The sequence below is a fragment of the Rana temporaria genome, chromosome 2 (genome assembly GCF_905171775.1).
Source record: "Rana temporaria chromosome 2, aRanTem1.1, whole genome shotgun sequence".
Taxonomy (NCBI): Eukaryota; Metazoa; Chordata; class Amphibia; order Anura; family Ranidae; genus Rana; species Rana temporaria.
The window spans coordinates 370686597-370703929 of NC_053490.1; the positions used below are offsets into that span (position 1 = coordinate 370686597).

The 17333-nt window shown below is 45.3% G+C and overlaps 1 protein-coding gene across 5 annotated transcripts in view; it reads left to right on the forward strand.

The window, feature by feature from the left end:
* Positions 1-16680, forward strand: part of LOC120927225 (cadherin EGF LAG seven-pass G-type receptor 2-like) — a 180149-nt gene extending 163469 nt beyond the window's left edge. Inside the window, exons 32-36 of one of the 5 annotated variants that reach the window (XM_040337761.1) lie at positions 2614-2687; positions 4574-4747; positions 10678-10779; positions 10856-11018; positions 16333-16680. In XM_040337761.1, coding sequence (XP_040193695.1) covers positions 2614-2687; positions 4574-4747; positions 10678-10779; positions 10856-11018; positions 16333-16360 — 541 coding nt within the window. In that variant the 3' untranslated portion in view covers positions 16361-16680. Of the gene's footprint in view, positions 1-2613; positions 2688-4573; positions 4748-10677; positions 10780-10855; positions 11023-16332 lie in introns of all 5 variants that reach the window. The other 4 variants (XM_040337762.1, XM_040337763.1, XM_040337764.1 and 1 more) reach the window with 4 other exon arrangements.
* Positions 16681-17333: the final 653 nt, after the last annotated feature.

The following is a 17333-nucleotide window of genomic DNA, read 5'->3' on the forward strand; positions in this document are numbered from 1 at the left end:
GTGGTTACTCTCTTCCGGGATGACCTCCCCATCTAGGTCTTGAACATCAGGTTTATTTGCTGTGCCTTCCCTCTGACTGTGTAAAGTAGACAGAGAGATTCATCTATCTGCTAGGGGGCTTGGCCTCATCCGATTGCAGATTCGGACATTGGTCTGTCAGGCAACTTATGGCAAGTCTGCAGTTCTTCGTTGGGCCTGTTAGTGTTTTTTGCTGTGTTGCCAACCTCTCAATTGGACTGCTTTTGGATGCCTCAAAAGCATATGAATTTCTGTGTCCTTCAATGGGCAAGAAAGAAAATAATTGAAAGAAAGGGAGCGCTAGCAGATATTAACCATCTAAGGCCTCGTACAGACGAGAGGATATCCGCTGGAAACGGTCCACCGGACCGTTTCCAGCGGATAAATCCTCTGGCGGATTTGGATCTGATGGCTGTACACACCATCAGATCGAAATCCCCGCGGAATACATCCGCGGTGATGTGCCGCGCCGTCGCGGCAACGATGACGCGGTGACGTGCGCAACCCTGGAAGGTAAATACTTCCACGCATGCGTCGAATCATTACGACGCATGCGAGGGATGGGAGCGGAAGGACTGATCCGGTGAGTCTGTACAGACGACCGGATCAGTCTGCTGGACTGGATTCCAGCGGATAGATTTCTTAGCATGCTAAGAAATTTTTATCCGCTGGGAATCCTTCGGCTGGATTTTTATCCGCTGGGAAATGTCCGCTCGGATGTACACACGACCGGATCTATCTGCTGGAACTGATCCGCGGATCAATCCCAGCGGATAGATCCGGTCGTGTGTACGGGGCCTAGGTGTGAACAAGTAGATAATTATGTCAGCAAAAGTGATTAGTTTAAGTGGTGAATATAATGCAAATGTAAATATTAAAATTGCAACAACAATACATTATTGTCCATTAAAGTGCAAGCTCCCAAATGGGAGATAACTAAAACAAATAATGTGCAGAAAAAAGTCCATAAATTGAAGTAAATAAACAACAAATGTTTAAAAGATGATTCCACTTAATTAATACAGGTTTCCACCTCCACCAGAAAAAGGGTAAAATCACTGCAAAAGTGCTCATGGATGGCACCTTACCGCAAGATGTTGACCAATTTAATTAAAAAGAGGTCAAATAAGGCGTAAGACATAACCATAGATTCCAGGCTTGATTCTTGCTATCTTGATACCGCCACACTCCACACCACATGAAGTAAATCAAAGAAGGAGATTGCCAAAGAATAATAACGTTTATTTTAAAATGATTAAAAGCAAACAACGCCAAGTGGCCCCTTACTTGAATAGTGCCTTTCACCGGCACTGAGGCTGAATGGCGTTGGATACAGGTGGAGAGATGGTCCCACGCTTCTGGAAGCCTGCAGAGCAGCGTGCAGCGTGCGTTCCACCTCTCAAGGAAGGAGAGCAGGCGTGACCGGAAGTACGTTGATTGTGTGTGACCAGTGCGCCTCGACGTACGTTTCGTGATTGCCACGTCGTCAGGATTTTTTAACTTCCTTAAAGCGGACCTTCAGTCATTTTTTTAATTTTCCATCTATTAATCTTTTGCCCTTGTTTTAACTTTGGCTAGTAAAACATTTTTTTTCTGCCAGTAAATACCTTATACTGCCAATTTCCTGTTTCTTCTCTGGTCATTAGCCTAGGCTTATGGATATCATGCATAGCTCTCTCTCACACTTGTCAGAGTTTGGCTGGAAGGGAGGGGGGATAAGTCATAAGAGGGCCAATGAGAGCTGCAGGGCTGCAGAGCTGGAGGTGTGTGTCTGTGTAAATCCAAGAAGTGAACAGGCAGCAGCAATTTTGGCAACCATTGAAGGACACAGCCCCTCTCATTTGTGTTTATGACCATGCTCTTATGCCGCATACACACGATCAGAAATTCCGACAAGAAAAGTCCGATGTGAGCTTTTGGTTGGAAATTCCAACCGTGTGTATGCTCCATCGGACTTTTGCTGTCGGAATTTCTGCCAACAAAAGATTGAGAATAGGTTCTCTATTTTTCAGACGGAAAAAGTTCCTATCAGAAAATCCGCTCGTCTGTATGTAATTCCAACGAGCAAAAAAACACGCATGCTCAGAATCAAGCAGAAGAGCCGACCTGACTATTGAACTTCATTGATCTCGGCTCGTAGTACGTCTTGTACGTCACCGCGTTCTTGACAGTCGGAATCTCCGACAAGATTGTGTGACCGTGTGTTGCACAACACAAGTTTGAGCAAACATTTCGTCAGAAAAAATCCACGGTTTTCCTTTCGGAATTTCCAATCGTGTGTATGCGGCATTAGTACTGCTTTGCTACAAAACCGAAGCATGAAATTACCAGGAGGGGTTATTCTGAGCTGACCTACAGTTTTTTTTTCTTTGTTTGGCATTGTCAAGTGCCCCTGTAGGTGGCAGTCTAACCTGAAGATGAATGACTTCTGTGCCCCTCAGTGGATTACAAGAAAAATATTTTAGAGTACAAAAATCTTATTACAACTTTGTAGCTCTACAGAGTATACTTCCCCAGATATTTATTTGTGTAGTAGTTAGTTATTAATACATATTTATCTGGATATTTGACTGTAACCATGTTGTTCACCTTTAGAACTGAAGCTGGACTCAAGAATGGTCATTCACTTTTGGAGTTAAAGGATCCTAATGGAAAGGATGACCAAGACGGTAATACATATACGCTTTCATCTGACTATGCACACTAAAGTTAGGATTGCCACCTGTCCGGGATTCACCTGGACAGTTCAGGTTTTGAATCATGTGTCAGGCAGACTGAAACCTGGACACATTATTTAGACTGGGCTGTGGCTTCCCATGTAACCCAGATAGTTACACACATCTGTTTCTGTCCGTGCGCCTGCGGGTGGCTGTCTGTCTGGGGGCAGGTTCGGCATTACTGGAGGGGGCAGGGCAATGATGTCAGCAAGAAAAATTTGGCTGCACCCACTATTCGCTGCGGCAGGCTATGCGCACCGCATTACTACTCTCCTTGGGGCACCCAAAGGTGTCCCAGGCCACTAAAGTGTTCGGGTTTTGCTTGAAGAAAAGGTGGCAACCCTAACTAAAGTATTTACATGCTGAATGAACAATTAAAACACTTTAAAACAACATAAAACAACCCCCCGTTCACCTCTTTAGCTATAGACATCACGGAGGCTTTCTTGTTTAACCACTTAAGGACAGAGCTTTATTTTTTTTGCTAGAAAATTACTTTAACCCCCAAACATTATATCTTTTTTTCTAACACCCTAGACTAGAGAATAAAATGGCGATCGTTGCAATACTTTGTCACACCGTATTTGCGCAGCGGTCTTTTTGGAAAAAATACACTTTTGTGTGATTTGAACACCGTTTTTATATGTGGGTGCTGCTCACGTACGCGTTTGCTTGTTTCTTATTTTTTTTAATTTTTTTTTTTAAACTGTTCTTTTTAAATAAAATAAAAATGAGTTAATTTTTTCCTATTGCATAGAAAAAAAGCATGACAGGACATGACAGCATGACTCTTAAATATGAGATCTGGGGTCAAAAAGACAATCTCATATTTACACTAAAATGCAAAAAAAAAAAAAATGTCCCTTTAAGAGCGATAGATGGAAGTGATTTTTTTGCCGTCGCTTCTGCCCTGCAGTGGTATGGAACTGGCTGGGGGCCATCTTCACCTCACTCAGCTCCATATAACACAGGGAGAAGGTTCCGATCGCCTCCATCAGCTCCAGTAAGCAGCGGAGGGCAACGGAGCGTGGCCAATAAAAGTGATCTTGTGGCGAATCTGCCACTGAGACCACTTTTATCTGAAAGCCGACCGCCTGCTGAATAAGTGGATACTGAGGTTATGGCAGCTAGCTGCTGCCATAAAGATATTCCACTTCAAAGAGCCAACGTATAACGGAGGGCTTCCCCGCTGATAGCTGAATGTAAAAATGTCATAATAGGCGGCAAAAAAAGGCGTTGATTGCCCCCCCCAAGCCCTTCGGGTCTAGCATGGATTCAGAGGGGACCTCAACATGGGGGGCGGGATCTGAGGCATTCCAGATTCAGATAAGCTCCCCGCCCACAGCCCCGGAAACCACCGGCCAGGGTTGTCGGGAAGAGGCCCTTGTCCCCCAAAGCACCCACCCCCCTCCCCATGTTGAGGGAAAGCGGCCTGATATGGTTCAGGAGGGGGAGGGTGGCTCGCTCGTCCCCTCCATTTGCTGACCTTCCGGTCTGCATGCTCGAATAAGGGTCTGGTATGGATTTTTCTTACTTTTTTTTAAAAAAGTGGGTGGATCCCCTCCAAATCCATACTAGACCCACAGGTCCTGATATTTACCTGGGGGGGGGCACACCGTTTTTTTCGCGATTTTTTTATATTTTATTATTTTTCTTGCCAGCAACAGCTGATGACTCATCGGTTGTTAAGGCCACGCGCCTGGCTTTCTGGCCCCCTCCTTAGCAACCAGCTATATACAGTTTGTTTGAAGAGGGGGTAACAAAAAAACCTGATTTAGCTCTAAAGCTGTCCTGGAGTAGTTTAAGCAGTGTTTAATGTGTCCTTTGTATTTTTTTAGATTCTGACTCAGAAAGTGACTTCTCAGTGGATGATGATGATGATGACCACAGCTGCTCCTTTGCATCCACTCAGTCCTCAGACAGCGATGAAGAAGATGATAGTCCAAGGGTCCCAAGTTGGGATATTTTAACAAACCTCAACAATGAGAAACATTTTCAAAATTCTCAAAAAGGTACAATTATGTTAGAAGTTTTCAGTCTTTTTTATTTGTTTAGCAAAAAAACGCAGAGATGATCAAATACCACCAACAGAAAGAAAGAAGTTTGTGGGAACAAAATGATAAAAAAATGTGTTTGGGTACGGTGCAGCATGACCACACAATTGTCATTTAAAAAGTGAAAGCTGAAAATTGGCTTGGGCAGGAAGTGGAGAAAGTGTCTGGTATTGAAGTGGTTAAAGCAATCTACTGGCCAGAACCAGCTCTTGAGGGGAGTCTATTCCACATTTTCACAGCTGTGAAGAAACCTCTGCGTATTTGGAGATTGAATCTCTCTTCCTCCAGATGTAAAGAGTGCCCTCTTGTCCTCTGTGGTGACCTTAAAGTGGAGCTCTGCCCAAAAAGGGAAGTTCTGCTTGTTAGCACCCACTCCCCCTCCACTGCCACATTTGGCACTTTTTGGGGGGGAGCGGGTACTTGGCATGTACCCGCTCTCACTTCCAGGTAAGATAGTTGATCGGTGATCTATGACATTTCTGGCCCCTCCTCCTTCCCTCGCTGCCTTCTGGGACACACACAGGTCCCAGAAGACAGCAGGACCATTTAGAAAAAACAGCGCGACTTGCACATGCGCAGTTGGAAACAGGCTGTGAAGCCAGAAGGCTTTACTGCTGGTTTCCGTTACTTATAATGCCGGTGCCTGCACCCGAAGCCGATTGACGAATCAGCTTAGGGTGCCGACATTGCAGGATCCCTGGACAGGTAAGTGTCCTTATACTAAAAGTCAGCAGCTACAGTATTTGTCTGCTGACTTTGCCTCCATGCCTCTAATCAGTTTGAATACATAGGGCCAGATCCACAGCCAGCGGGTGTAACTTAAATATTCGGATTTAAGTTACACCGCCGGAAAATTTCTACCTAAGTGCCCGATCCACAAAGCACTTACCTAGAAATTTTCTGCGATGTAACTTAAATCCGGCCGGCGCAAGGCGTGCCCAATCTAATGGGGCGAGACCCATTTAAATTAGGCGCGCTCCCGCGCCGGACGTACTGCGCATGCTCCCGACGCGATTTTCCCGACGTGCATTGCGCGAAATTACGTTACGCCGAGTTTTGTGAATCACGCCGGGTAAAAAAAGTTGCGTCGGGGAAAAAAAGAGATGCGGCGGGAAAAAAAAAATGTAAAAAAAAATTGGACAGCGTCGCGGGAAAGAAGGGTCTACTTTTACATGGTGTACTAACTTTACACTATGTAAAAGTAGCCCTAATTTTGCGATTGCAAACTAACAACTTACGGAGACTTCACAAAGGGAAACCGCTTTGTGGATCTCCGTAAGTGCTAATTTGCATACCCGACGCGGCATTTCGACGAGAAATGCCCCCAGCAGCGGCCGAGGTACTGCATCCTAAGATCCGACAGTGTAAGTCCCTTACACATGTTGGATCTTCTGCCTATCTATGAGAAACTGATTCTGTGGATCAGTTCCATAGATAGAAACAGGGATACGACGGCGTATCAGTAGATACGCCGGCGTATCCCTTTTGTGGATCTGGCCCATAGTTACTTACACGTACACACGATCGCAAATTCCAACAACAAATGTTCGATGTGAGCTTTTGGTCGGAAATTCCGACCATGTGTAGGCTCCATCGGACATTTGCTGTCAGAATTTCCGACCACAAAAATTTGAGAGCTGGTTCTCAAATTTTCCGACAACAAAAGTTCTTGTCGGAAATTCCAATCGTCTGTATGCAAACATTGAACTTCATTTTTCTTGGCTCGTTGTAGTGTTGTAGGTCACTGCATTCTTGACGGTTCTTGCGACAACATTTGTGTGACCGTGTGTATGCAACACAAGTTTGAGCCAACATTCCGTCAGAAAAAAATCCACGGTTCTGTTGTAGGAATTTCTGATCGTGTGTACGCGGCATAAGTCTGTTGAAAAAAAAACAAGTCTATCTAGTACAATCCCATATACAGTAAAACCTTGGATTGCAAGCATAATTTGTTCCAGAAGCATGCTTGTAATCCAAAGCACTTGTATATCAAAGCAAATTTTCCCATAGGAAATAATGGAAACTTAAACGATTCATTCCACAAACATTTATTCATAAGTCCTTCAGTTTATAGTCCATATAAAAAGATTATAGCAATGTGATAAGTTGTGTAACCATAAAATATCCACAAATGGAAGCCTCCCAAAGGGGAATAGAAGCAAAATCCAGCAGGAGCTACAGAGTATATAAGAAAAGAGAGGCGCCTCTAAGTGTAGCAATATGGTTACATTTAATGAAGGTAGCAACTCACATGGTTGATAACTAAAAGAGGCATATCTAAGTATGCAGGCATACGGGGTAAAGCTGTTCACATAGACTGTCCTCCTCACCGCTATCAGTCTGCAATCGTGACCGGGAAGACTACCCTGCAGTACAGCGATCTGAAAGCGAGGCTTGAACCGCTAGTGGAAGATCCGACATCAATGGCGGTAAGGAGAATGGTCTATGTAGACGGCTTCACCCTGGATGCCTGCATACTTAGATGTGCCTGTTTTAATTATCAACCATGTGAGTTGCTAAATGTTGTACCTTCATTAAATGTAACCATATTGCTACGCTTAGAGGCGCCTCGCTTCTATTTTATACTCAGTTGTGACATGACGCTACTCTTATATCAAGACATTGCTTGTATAGCAAGTCAAGATTTATTAACAAATTTTGCTTGTCTTACAAAACGTTCTCAAACCAAGTTACTCTCAAACCAAGGTTTTACTGTGCACAGTCCCCTACCCACAGTTAAACCAGAGTAAGGCAAAAAAAACAGCCTTGCTCTGCACTTTCTCCAGTTCCCAGATGTATTTTCCGTGAATTGGTTCCCAAAACTGAACTGCATATTTGTTAAAGCTTTCTGAACGCCAGTCAAAGCTCCTTTACTAAATAAAATTGTTAGTTAACAGTCCTGTTTACACCTTGCTTTTGCTTGGTACTTTGATGAGGTTTCACTTGGGCTTCGATAAGGCTTTGGTAGGGCTTTTATGGAGCTTCGGTGGGGCTTAAAGCGAGCTTTGCCATAGACTTCTATGGAGGCTTTGAAGACGCTTTGAAGCACCACTAAAGCTACATGGGGTATAATTTGTGAAGTAAAGCAAAGCAAAAGCAGGTGTAAACAGGACTGTAAGCTAAAGATTTTATTTAGTGACAGGGGCTTTGACTGGTGTTCAGAGAGCTTTAACAAAGCCTGTCCGAAGCCTTGTTTTGAAGCAAGTTTAAACTAGCCATTAATGTGTGTTGAAGCCAAAGCTAGTGTAAATGAGCTCTTAATCTCAGATCCAATATATAATATATATATATTAAAAAGTAAGGGTCCCAACATTGAACCTTGGGGTACCCCCTCTAACAACCCTAGATCATTCAGAGTATGAATCAGTAATCACTACTCTCCAAATTCTGTATTTTAGCCAGTTTTCTATCAATTTACAAATTGATCTTTCCAAGCCTGTAGGCCAGGGGTAGGCAACCCCCCACACTGGTGCCGCAAGCGGCACTCGAAGCCTCGTTTGCCGGCACTTGACTCCCTCCCCCATGAGCAGAGCAGCGCAGGGAAGTGTCAGTGAGACACTAATGCATTCCAATCTCAGAATTCCCCACACCGCACCCACATGTATATTATCTTTTTACTTATCAATGTTTTAATATAACAGATTGTACAATAGGTGTCTCCACCTTTCAATTCCAGGATAATTCAAAGCATATATTTCCTCCCCCTCTCCTAATAAAAACAATTATAAAGTCCTACCCCCCCCCCTCTCTCCCCCCCCCCCCTTCACGCGTCCATCCATCCTGGACTTAATCATTCCTATCTCATCCCCCTCCCTAGTTTCCCCCAGTACCTTATGCCTTTAACCCTCCATCAACAACACATATTCGTGATTTTTTAACTCAGCCCACTTCTCCCATATATGGTTATGTGCTACTAGAGAGTCTTCCATTCTGTGTATTGTTTCTTCGATTGAGCTCAGCCAATCAATTTTTAATGCCCATTCCTTCATAATAGGAGCTTCTGGAGTTCGCCATAGTCTTGGGATCAGACTTTTAGCAGCGTTCAAAATATGGGGGACCAAGGTGTTCCTATATTGGGCTATCCTTTTATCTGTATCGTGGAACAAACATTTCCACGGCTCTTTCGGAATCCATTCCCCTGTTATTTGATAAATATTGTCTATTATTCTCCCCCAATATACCTGAATCTTCTCACACTCCCACCATAGGTGTGCAAAAGTCCCAGGGGTGCCGCAGCCCCTCCAGCAAGTTGGGGGGGGGGGCCTCTATATTCAATTTATGTGCTCTCTGTGGAGTAATGTACCATCTTGCTATTAATTTGTAGCACATTTCTACTGTCCTAATATCACTAGAGGCGCAACAGGCTATCTTCAAAATCGTATACCTATGTTTATCTCCCTGTAGGGGGCCTATTTCCTCCTCCCATTTACCCAAGTACGGGTGCCACAATTTGCACCTTTCGGGGGGATGGGGGACAGGATACCTGTCTTTGACAGGTATCATTTCCCACTCCCGGGAGTCCGGGCGAGATGCGGCAGTGACATCACCGCGGGGCTCCCTCCTCCCCTGGCCGCCGGGTTAATAGGAGAGAGGAGCGGGGCCTCGCGCATGCGCAGTAGGGTTCTCGGCTTGAAGCTGAAAGGCTACACTGCCGGGTTCCCTTACCCGCAATGGCAGCGGCAGTGTTGCCTTTCGGCTTCACGCCGTGAACCCTACTACCGACATTGAGGGGCAGCAGGACAGGTAAGTGTCCATTTATTAAAAGCCAGCAGCTGCAGTATGTGTACTTTTTTTTTCCCCCGGACCTCCTCTTTAACTTCTTGGGCCCAGATTCTCAAAGGAGATACGATAGCGTATCTCCAGATACGTCGTCGTATCTCTGAGTCTGAGCGGTCGTATCTATGCGCTTGATTCATAGAATCAGTTACGCATAGATTTGTATTAGATCCGACCGGCATAAGTCTCTTACGCCGTCGGATCTTAACTGCATATTTACGCTGGCCGCTAGGGGCGTGTACGCTGATTTACGCCAAGAAATATTTAAATCAGCTAGATACGCAAATTCACGAACGTACGCCCGGCCGACGCAGTACAGATACGCCGTTTACGTAAGGGTTTTCCCGGCGTAAAGTTACCCCTGCTATATATCTGGAGATACGCTATCGTATCTCCTTTGAGAATCTGGGCCCAAGAAGTTAAAGAGGAGGTCCGGGGGGAAAAAAAATTACACATACTGCAGCTGCTGGCTTTTAATAAATGGACACTTACCTGTCCTGCTGCCCCTCAATGTCGGTAGTAGGGTTCAGGGCATGAAGCCGAAAGGCAACACTGCCGCTGCCATTGCGGGTAAGGGAACCCAGCAGTGTAGCCTTTCAGCTTCAAACCGGGAACCCTACTGCGCATGCGCGAGGCCCCGCTCCTCTCTCCTATTAACCCGGTGGCCAGGGGAGGAGGGAGCCCCGCGGTGATGTCACTGCCGCATCGCGCCCGGACTCCCGGGAGTGGGAAATTATACCTGTCAAAGACAGGTATCCTGTCCCCATTCCCCCCGAAAGGTACAAATTGTGGCACCGGAGGGGAGGGGGGGAATCCGATGAGCAGAAGTTCCACTTTAGGGTGGAGCTCCGCTTTAATGAACCCATGCTGTCTGTTGCTTAAAATATTTGAATTTTGAACCAATTAGGTGTAGGCTGGTATGGACTATCAAATATTGTATTATTTTACGAACAACCTTATGAACCAGTGTAATTAAGTTGGTTACAAATGACTAAACGTGACAATGACATTATGTATTGTTATTTAAATACTTTCAATAAAAATCTATTGATAAAAAAAATGCACTTTGGCATTTTGGTTTTAAGATCTTGTTATTCCCTCAAATGCTACAGATAACCCTGCACCTGAAAAGACTATAATAGCTAATGGAGAGATACTTCCAATGGCCCCACCTGACACATCACCTAAACCAGCAGCACTTCAGCCACAGAAAGGTAAGAAAAACTAAACGGAGCTGGGGTACTTTATATTCAGACACCAAATGCTTACGTTTGTGCTTGCTTGTTACAGGAATTCTGAAGAAGCAGCGTTCTGTTATTAATCAGATCCATAACGAACTTGGACAGAAGCCTTCTGGTAGAGAAAAACAAAGCATACAGGGACAAGTAAATGGGGGCACAAACATACCTATGAGTGTCACTGACACAGGCAGGAAAGAGTCCTCTGAATCGGAGTAGGTGAATATTCAAAGACATGAGCATTTTGAAACAAATCAAGAAATAAACTGGGGTGTTAAAAAAAAAAAAAAAAGACAGAATGCTTCTGTAATAAAATACTTGTACAACGTAAATATTTATGTTTGCAGTTATAAATTGTCAGGCACCACAATATATTTTGCTCCGCACTGCCATTACCAGACAGCCAGCTAAAGTGGTTTTAAAGGTTAAAGTATGCAGCTCCCCCAATACGATCTAGCAATGGGCATGAGAGCGGCTGCTCTCCCAGGTCTCTGCCTCCTGATTGGCTGAGAGAGCCAATGGCTCCTGCTGCTTTTTATCACAGCTCACAGCCAGTGAGGAGGGGCCAAGCCACATTCTGTGTGTCTTAGGCCCCTTTCACACGAACGGATGTTTTGCCGCAGCTAAAAGCATGTTTATGTTTTGCTAGAATTCAAGACTCCAGGCACAGTGGTCAGCTGTATTTGTACAGTGCTTTTAGCTGCGGTTGCGTTTAGCTGCGGCGCGATATTGAACGGGGATCCGGCTTCGATCCCTGCCAATACCAAGCACTGTGTTTGGTTTGAATCTTGAGGGGGAACTCCACGCCAAATTTCAAATAAAAAAACGGCATGGGTTCCCCCTACAGGAGCATACCAGGCTCTTGGGTCTGCTATGGATTTTAAGGGGAACCCCCGTACGCAGGAAAAATGGCGTGGGGTTCCCTCAAAATCCATACCAGACCCATATGCGAGCAGCAGCACGGCCGGTCAGGAAAGGGGGTGGGGACGAGCGCCCCCCCTCCTTAACCGTGCCAGGCCGCATGCCCTCAACATGGGGGGTTGGATAGGTGCTTTGGGGCAGGGGGGCGCCGTGTGGCCCCCCCACCCCAAAGCACCTGACCCCATGTTGATGAGGACAGGGCCTCTTCCCGACAACCCTGGCTGTTGGTTGTCGGGGTCTGCGGGAGGGGAACTTATCGGAATCCGGGTGCCTCCTTTAATAAGGGGGCACCCAGATGCCGGCCCCCCACCCCCATACTCATTCATCTAGGGTGGGGCCGGCATCTGGGTGCCCCCTTATAAAAGGAGGCGCCCGGATTCAGAAAAAGCTCCCCTCCCGCAGATCCCGACAACCAACGGCCAGGGTTGTCGGGAAGAGGCCCTGTCCTCATCAACATGGGGACAGGTGCTTTGGGGTGGGGGGGACACATGGCGCCCCCCTGCTCCAAAGCACCTCCCCCCCCCCCCCCCATGTTGAGGGCATGCGGCCTGGCACAGTTAAGAAGGGGGGGCTAGTTTGTCCCCACCCCCTTTCCTGAGCGGCCGGGCTGCTGCTCAGATACGGGTCTGGTATGGATTTTGGGGGAACCCCACGCCGTTTTTTTTGTGTACGGGGTTTCCCCTTAGAATCCATAGCAGACCCAAGGGCCTGGTATGCTCCTGTAGGGGGAACCAATGCGGTTTTTTTATTTGAAATTTGGCGTGGAGTTCCCCCTCAAGATTCATACCAAACACAGCTGACACAGTGCACTGCGATTGCCTGCGGTTATGTGCCAATAGCTGCGGGATTTCGCAGCTGGACGCATCCAGTTCTATTTTTACTATCCACACAAAACCGCGGGTAACAAAAACCGCAGGTAACCGTAGTATGTGAATGATGTCATAGGAAAGCATTGTGTGCTTCTAGCTGCGGTAAAGTCTGCAGCTAAAAGCACCATTCTATCCGTCTGTGTGAAAGGGGCCTTATGGGCACATAGAGCGGCACTCAGAAGCGAGCATGCACAAGTACCTGCTTGCTATAGGGGCATTCGGAGAGGAGGAGGGGCCCAGGAATGCTGGTGGGAGGACCTGAGAAGAGGAAGATAGGGCTGCTCTCTGCAAAAACAGAGCAGGTAAGTATAACATGTTTTTTATTTTAAAAACATATAGCTAGATTCACAAAGAGTTAGGTCGGCGTATCAGTAGATACGCCGACCTAACTCGGAATCTTAGGGTGCAATATTTAGGCTGGCCGCTAGGTGGCGCTTCCATTGCGTTCGGCATAAAATATGTAAATGACTAGATACGCCTATTCACGAACGTACGTGCTCCCGTCGCAGTAAAGATACGCCGTTTACGTAAGGCATTTTCAGACGTAAAGTTATTCCATCAAATAGCTGGACTAGTAATGTTAAGTATGGCCGTTGTTCCCGCGTCGAAATTTGAAAATTTTACGTTGTTTGCGTAAGTCGTCCGTGAATAGGGCTGGACGTAATTTACGTCCACGTCGAAACCAATACGTCCTTGCGGCGTACTTTGCCGCAATGCACACTGGGATATGTACATGGACCGCGCATGCGCCGTTCGTAAGAAACGTCAATCACGTCGGGTCACAGTTAATCTACATAAAACACGCCCCCCACACCCTCATTTGAATTCAGCGCGCTTACGCCGGCCTATTCACGCTACGCCGCCGTAACTTAGCAGGCAAGTACTTTGTGAATACAGTACTTGCCTAGCTAACTTACGGCGGCGTAGTGTAAATACGATACGCTACGCCACGCCGCCGCAAAGATGCGGCGACCTACCAGAATCTAGCTTATACCTTTTAATATCACTTTAGGCCTAGTCACTGGATAGATTCTCTTTCTAAGTGGCACGTCTTTGCTTTTACTTTACTCTGACCAAGAAATGTCCCATGTCAACCAAAACCTTTAATCAGGTAGTGATGTTTTATTATAGTTGTGTACTCTTAGGCCCCTTTCAGACGTACGGACCGTATGTCTGCTTTTTCATCCATCCGTTTGCGGATGAAAAGGGGACATACATTGGTCCCTATGTGATTGCGGGTGTCAGCGGATAAACATCCGCTGACACCCGTAATCACCCGCCTCTGCAAAGATCCGATTTTGCAGGCGGAAGAAGATCCTATTTTTTCTTCCGTCTGCGGACCTGATTGGATGAACACGGACACGCGGTCCGTGTTCATCCGATACCCCCATAGGGGAGAGTGGAGAAAAGACAGGGCGGTACCTGCACAGTGTGCGGGGACTGCCCTGTCAGCCTCCGGCTCAGCGGGGATTTACGGAACGATCCCCGCTGAGCTTACGGACATACAGAGACAGATCATTACCTATCCGCCCCGTGTGAAAGGGGCCTAACAACATGTTTAAAAACATGTCTTGGTGTAGTAATGATCATTTTCAAATCTTATAAAGAAATAAACTTCAAAATGAAATCACGCTTATGGTTCAAGCAAATGAGAATACAAAAAAGAGTGTGAAAAGCAGAAAAGCAGCTTGCACATTATTGAATATAACATAAACACAAGTGCTGCACTAATCTCTAATGGAACAAAACAATGTGGTGAACAATAATAGAAATAAGCAATGTGATAAATTGCAGCAAAGTGAATGGTGTCCCTCTGGGGGTTATTTACTAAAACTTCATGATGCAAAATCTGGTGTAACTTCCAGGTTTTATTGTGAAAGCTTAATTGAACAAGCTGAAGTTAAAAGCTGATTGGCTACCATGCACACCAGATTCTGGGTACACCAGTTTTAGTAAATCTACCCCACTGTGACAAACTCTGTGTTCAAAGTGAAAAAAGTCCTCATGTGACTCCATCCATCACAGGGGGAAATCTTCCTAATTGGCTCCACTACTCAATCCAACACATGTGCCAAATGTGAACGTTTGCTGAAAGGGTAGGACCTAGGGTTGCCACATTTTCTTCAATCTAAACCCCGAACACTTTAGCAGCCAGGGACAGCTTTTGGCGCCCCAAGGAGTGTAGTAATGTGGTGCGCATAGCGTGCCGCAGCAAACAGTGGGTGTGGCCAAATTGCTCTTGTTGACATCATCACCCTGCCCCTAGTGATGCCAAACCTGCCCCCAGACAGCTGCCTGCAGCTCCCGAACAGCAATAGATTTGTGTGTAATTATCTTTGTTACTTGGGGAGCCACAGTCCGTTCTGAATAATGTGTCCGGTTTCAGCCTGCCTAAAACCTGGACACATGATTCATAACCAGGACTGTCCGGGTGAATCCCGGACAGGTGGCAACCCTAGTAGGACCCTCCATTATGGGTGGTCGAACTGTGATTGTTAAAGTGATTATAAAGGTAGAAGGTCTTTTTAGCTTAACGCATTCTTAATGCGTGTGCAGCAGCCCCCATAATACTTGCCTGAGCCCCATCTAGATTTAGTGATGTTGTAGGAATGTCTCAGCTGCCCAAGACTCCCCTTCTCATTGGCTGAGACAGCGGCACGATGCCATTGGCTTCCCGCTGCTGTCAATCAAAGTCAGCCAGCCAATGAGAATAAGAGTGAGGAATGGCTGGGCCCTGGATCTATGTCTGAATGGACACAGGGACCTGTGGCTTGGCTCAGGTGACCCCATAGCAAGCGGCTTGCTGTGGGGGCACTTAAAAGGAGGGAGGGTCCAGGAGCCCCAGAGAGGGACCAGAGAAGAGGAGGATTTGAGCTGCTATGTGCAAAGCCACTGCACAGAGCAGGTAAGTATATATTTGTGTATATATATATATATATATATATATATATATATATATATTTTTTTTTTTTTTAATAACAGACTTTACAATCATTTTAAATATAGCAGTAACACCAAATTTGCCGCGTCGTATCTTTAGTTTGAATTCTCAAACCAAGATACGACGGCTTCTGCCTTCGATCCGACAGGCGTACAGCTTCGTACGCCTTCGGATCGTAGGTTTCCGCATTGGGTATGCTAATTAGCTGTTTACGGCGATTCACGAAGGTACGCGCGTTCGTCGCATTCTCTTACGTCGTCGCTAGTCGGCTTTTCCCGGCGTAAAGTTACAGCTGCTATTTCGTGGCTTATATTTAGACTGCCCATGTTAAAGTATGGCCGTCATTCCCGCGTCGAATTTTACATTTTTTTTTTTGCGTAAGTCGTCCGTGAATAGGAAAGGACGTAACGCATGTCGCCGTTCAAAAGATTACGTCGGTGCAACGTCATTTCACACAAAGCACGGCGGGAAATTTCAAAACGGAGCATGCGCAGTACGTTCGGCGCGGGAACGCGCCTAATTTAAATGATACACGCCCCATTTGAATTAGGCGGGCTTGCGCCGGACGGATGTACGCTACGCCGCCGCAAGTTTACAGGCAAGTGCTTTGTGAATCAAGCACTTGCGCTTAAAAACTTGCGGCGGTGTAACGTAAATGGGATACGTTACCCTGCCGCAATTGTATGTGAATCTGGCCCTGTATTTGTATGCATACATTGTAGATCTTTCAATTTAATAGTTTATTATAATTGCAATATGATTAATCTAATTTCAATTTCTCTCTCTTTTTCTATTCAGGTTTGTCTTCCCTGATTCTCCCCATTAATCCATTCTGTAATAACCACAACTGATTTTTTTTTTTTTTATATATATATTTTTTTTTATTCTACTTTTTATGTTGTTTTCCCCTACCTTCCATCACCTTCAGGAGCAACGAAACAACTATTTGATCCACTGCCTACAATAGCCTATTCTCTACTAGAAGAAGTAACAACTGGGGTTCTAGAATCCAAAACGGACTAAGACTTTTAATCCTTACTCAACAAAAGGAGGATTTCAACTTCCATTAATATTTACAGTTTTTTGCACTGTGCTGTAAAATGCTATTGCTGTTTGTATGGAAATAAAATACATATTTTTGTTGTTCTTGATGGCTTTTTTTTCTGCATTTAACCCATACAAAGTAACTGAGTACAGATTAACTGATATCAAGTTTTCCAAAGTGGATGTACGTTTCATTGGCACTGTAAACATATGAGGCTAAACCCAAAGAAGATGCCATGAATGTTGCTTTAAGATGGTGGGTGGGTGCCACCACCTTGTGTTTTTTTATGCAGTTCTGAACCTGTGAAAGATGTACTTCATAAGATTCATTTCACAACATTAAATGGCAGTACCAGTGGCTCTGTGGCCTTTCACAGCAGGAGGTATAGCCTGTTTAGCGCCATTTATATTTTTGGTGCTTCAGCATCAATGTCTGGAGGTAAATGCTTTACTAAACTGTCATATTCAAGGCGATTGGCTCAGTGCACCATTTAAGCCCTGGCAGAATTCATCGGGTGTTGAGATTGTACATAGAGATGTTGCGATCTGGTGTATTTCCTTTATTTTTTGTTAAGACACAGAAGACAGACTCTTCACATACCAGTTTTAATATTCCTTTTTTTTAAATCTGTTAGTATCTTCAATTAAGAAGTCCACATATATTTCAAGCAACTTAAAGAGGGAAAGCAAACATTCACAGTCCAACAGCTGCCTCCAATACAACTTCCAACAAATTGTGGAAGTACAATATATAC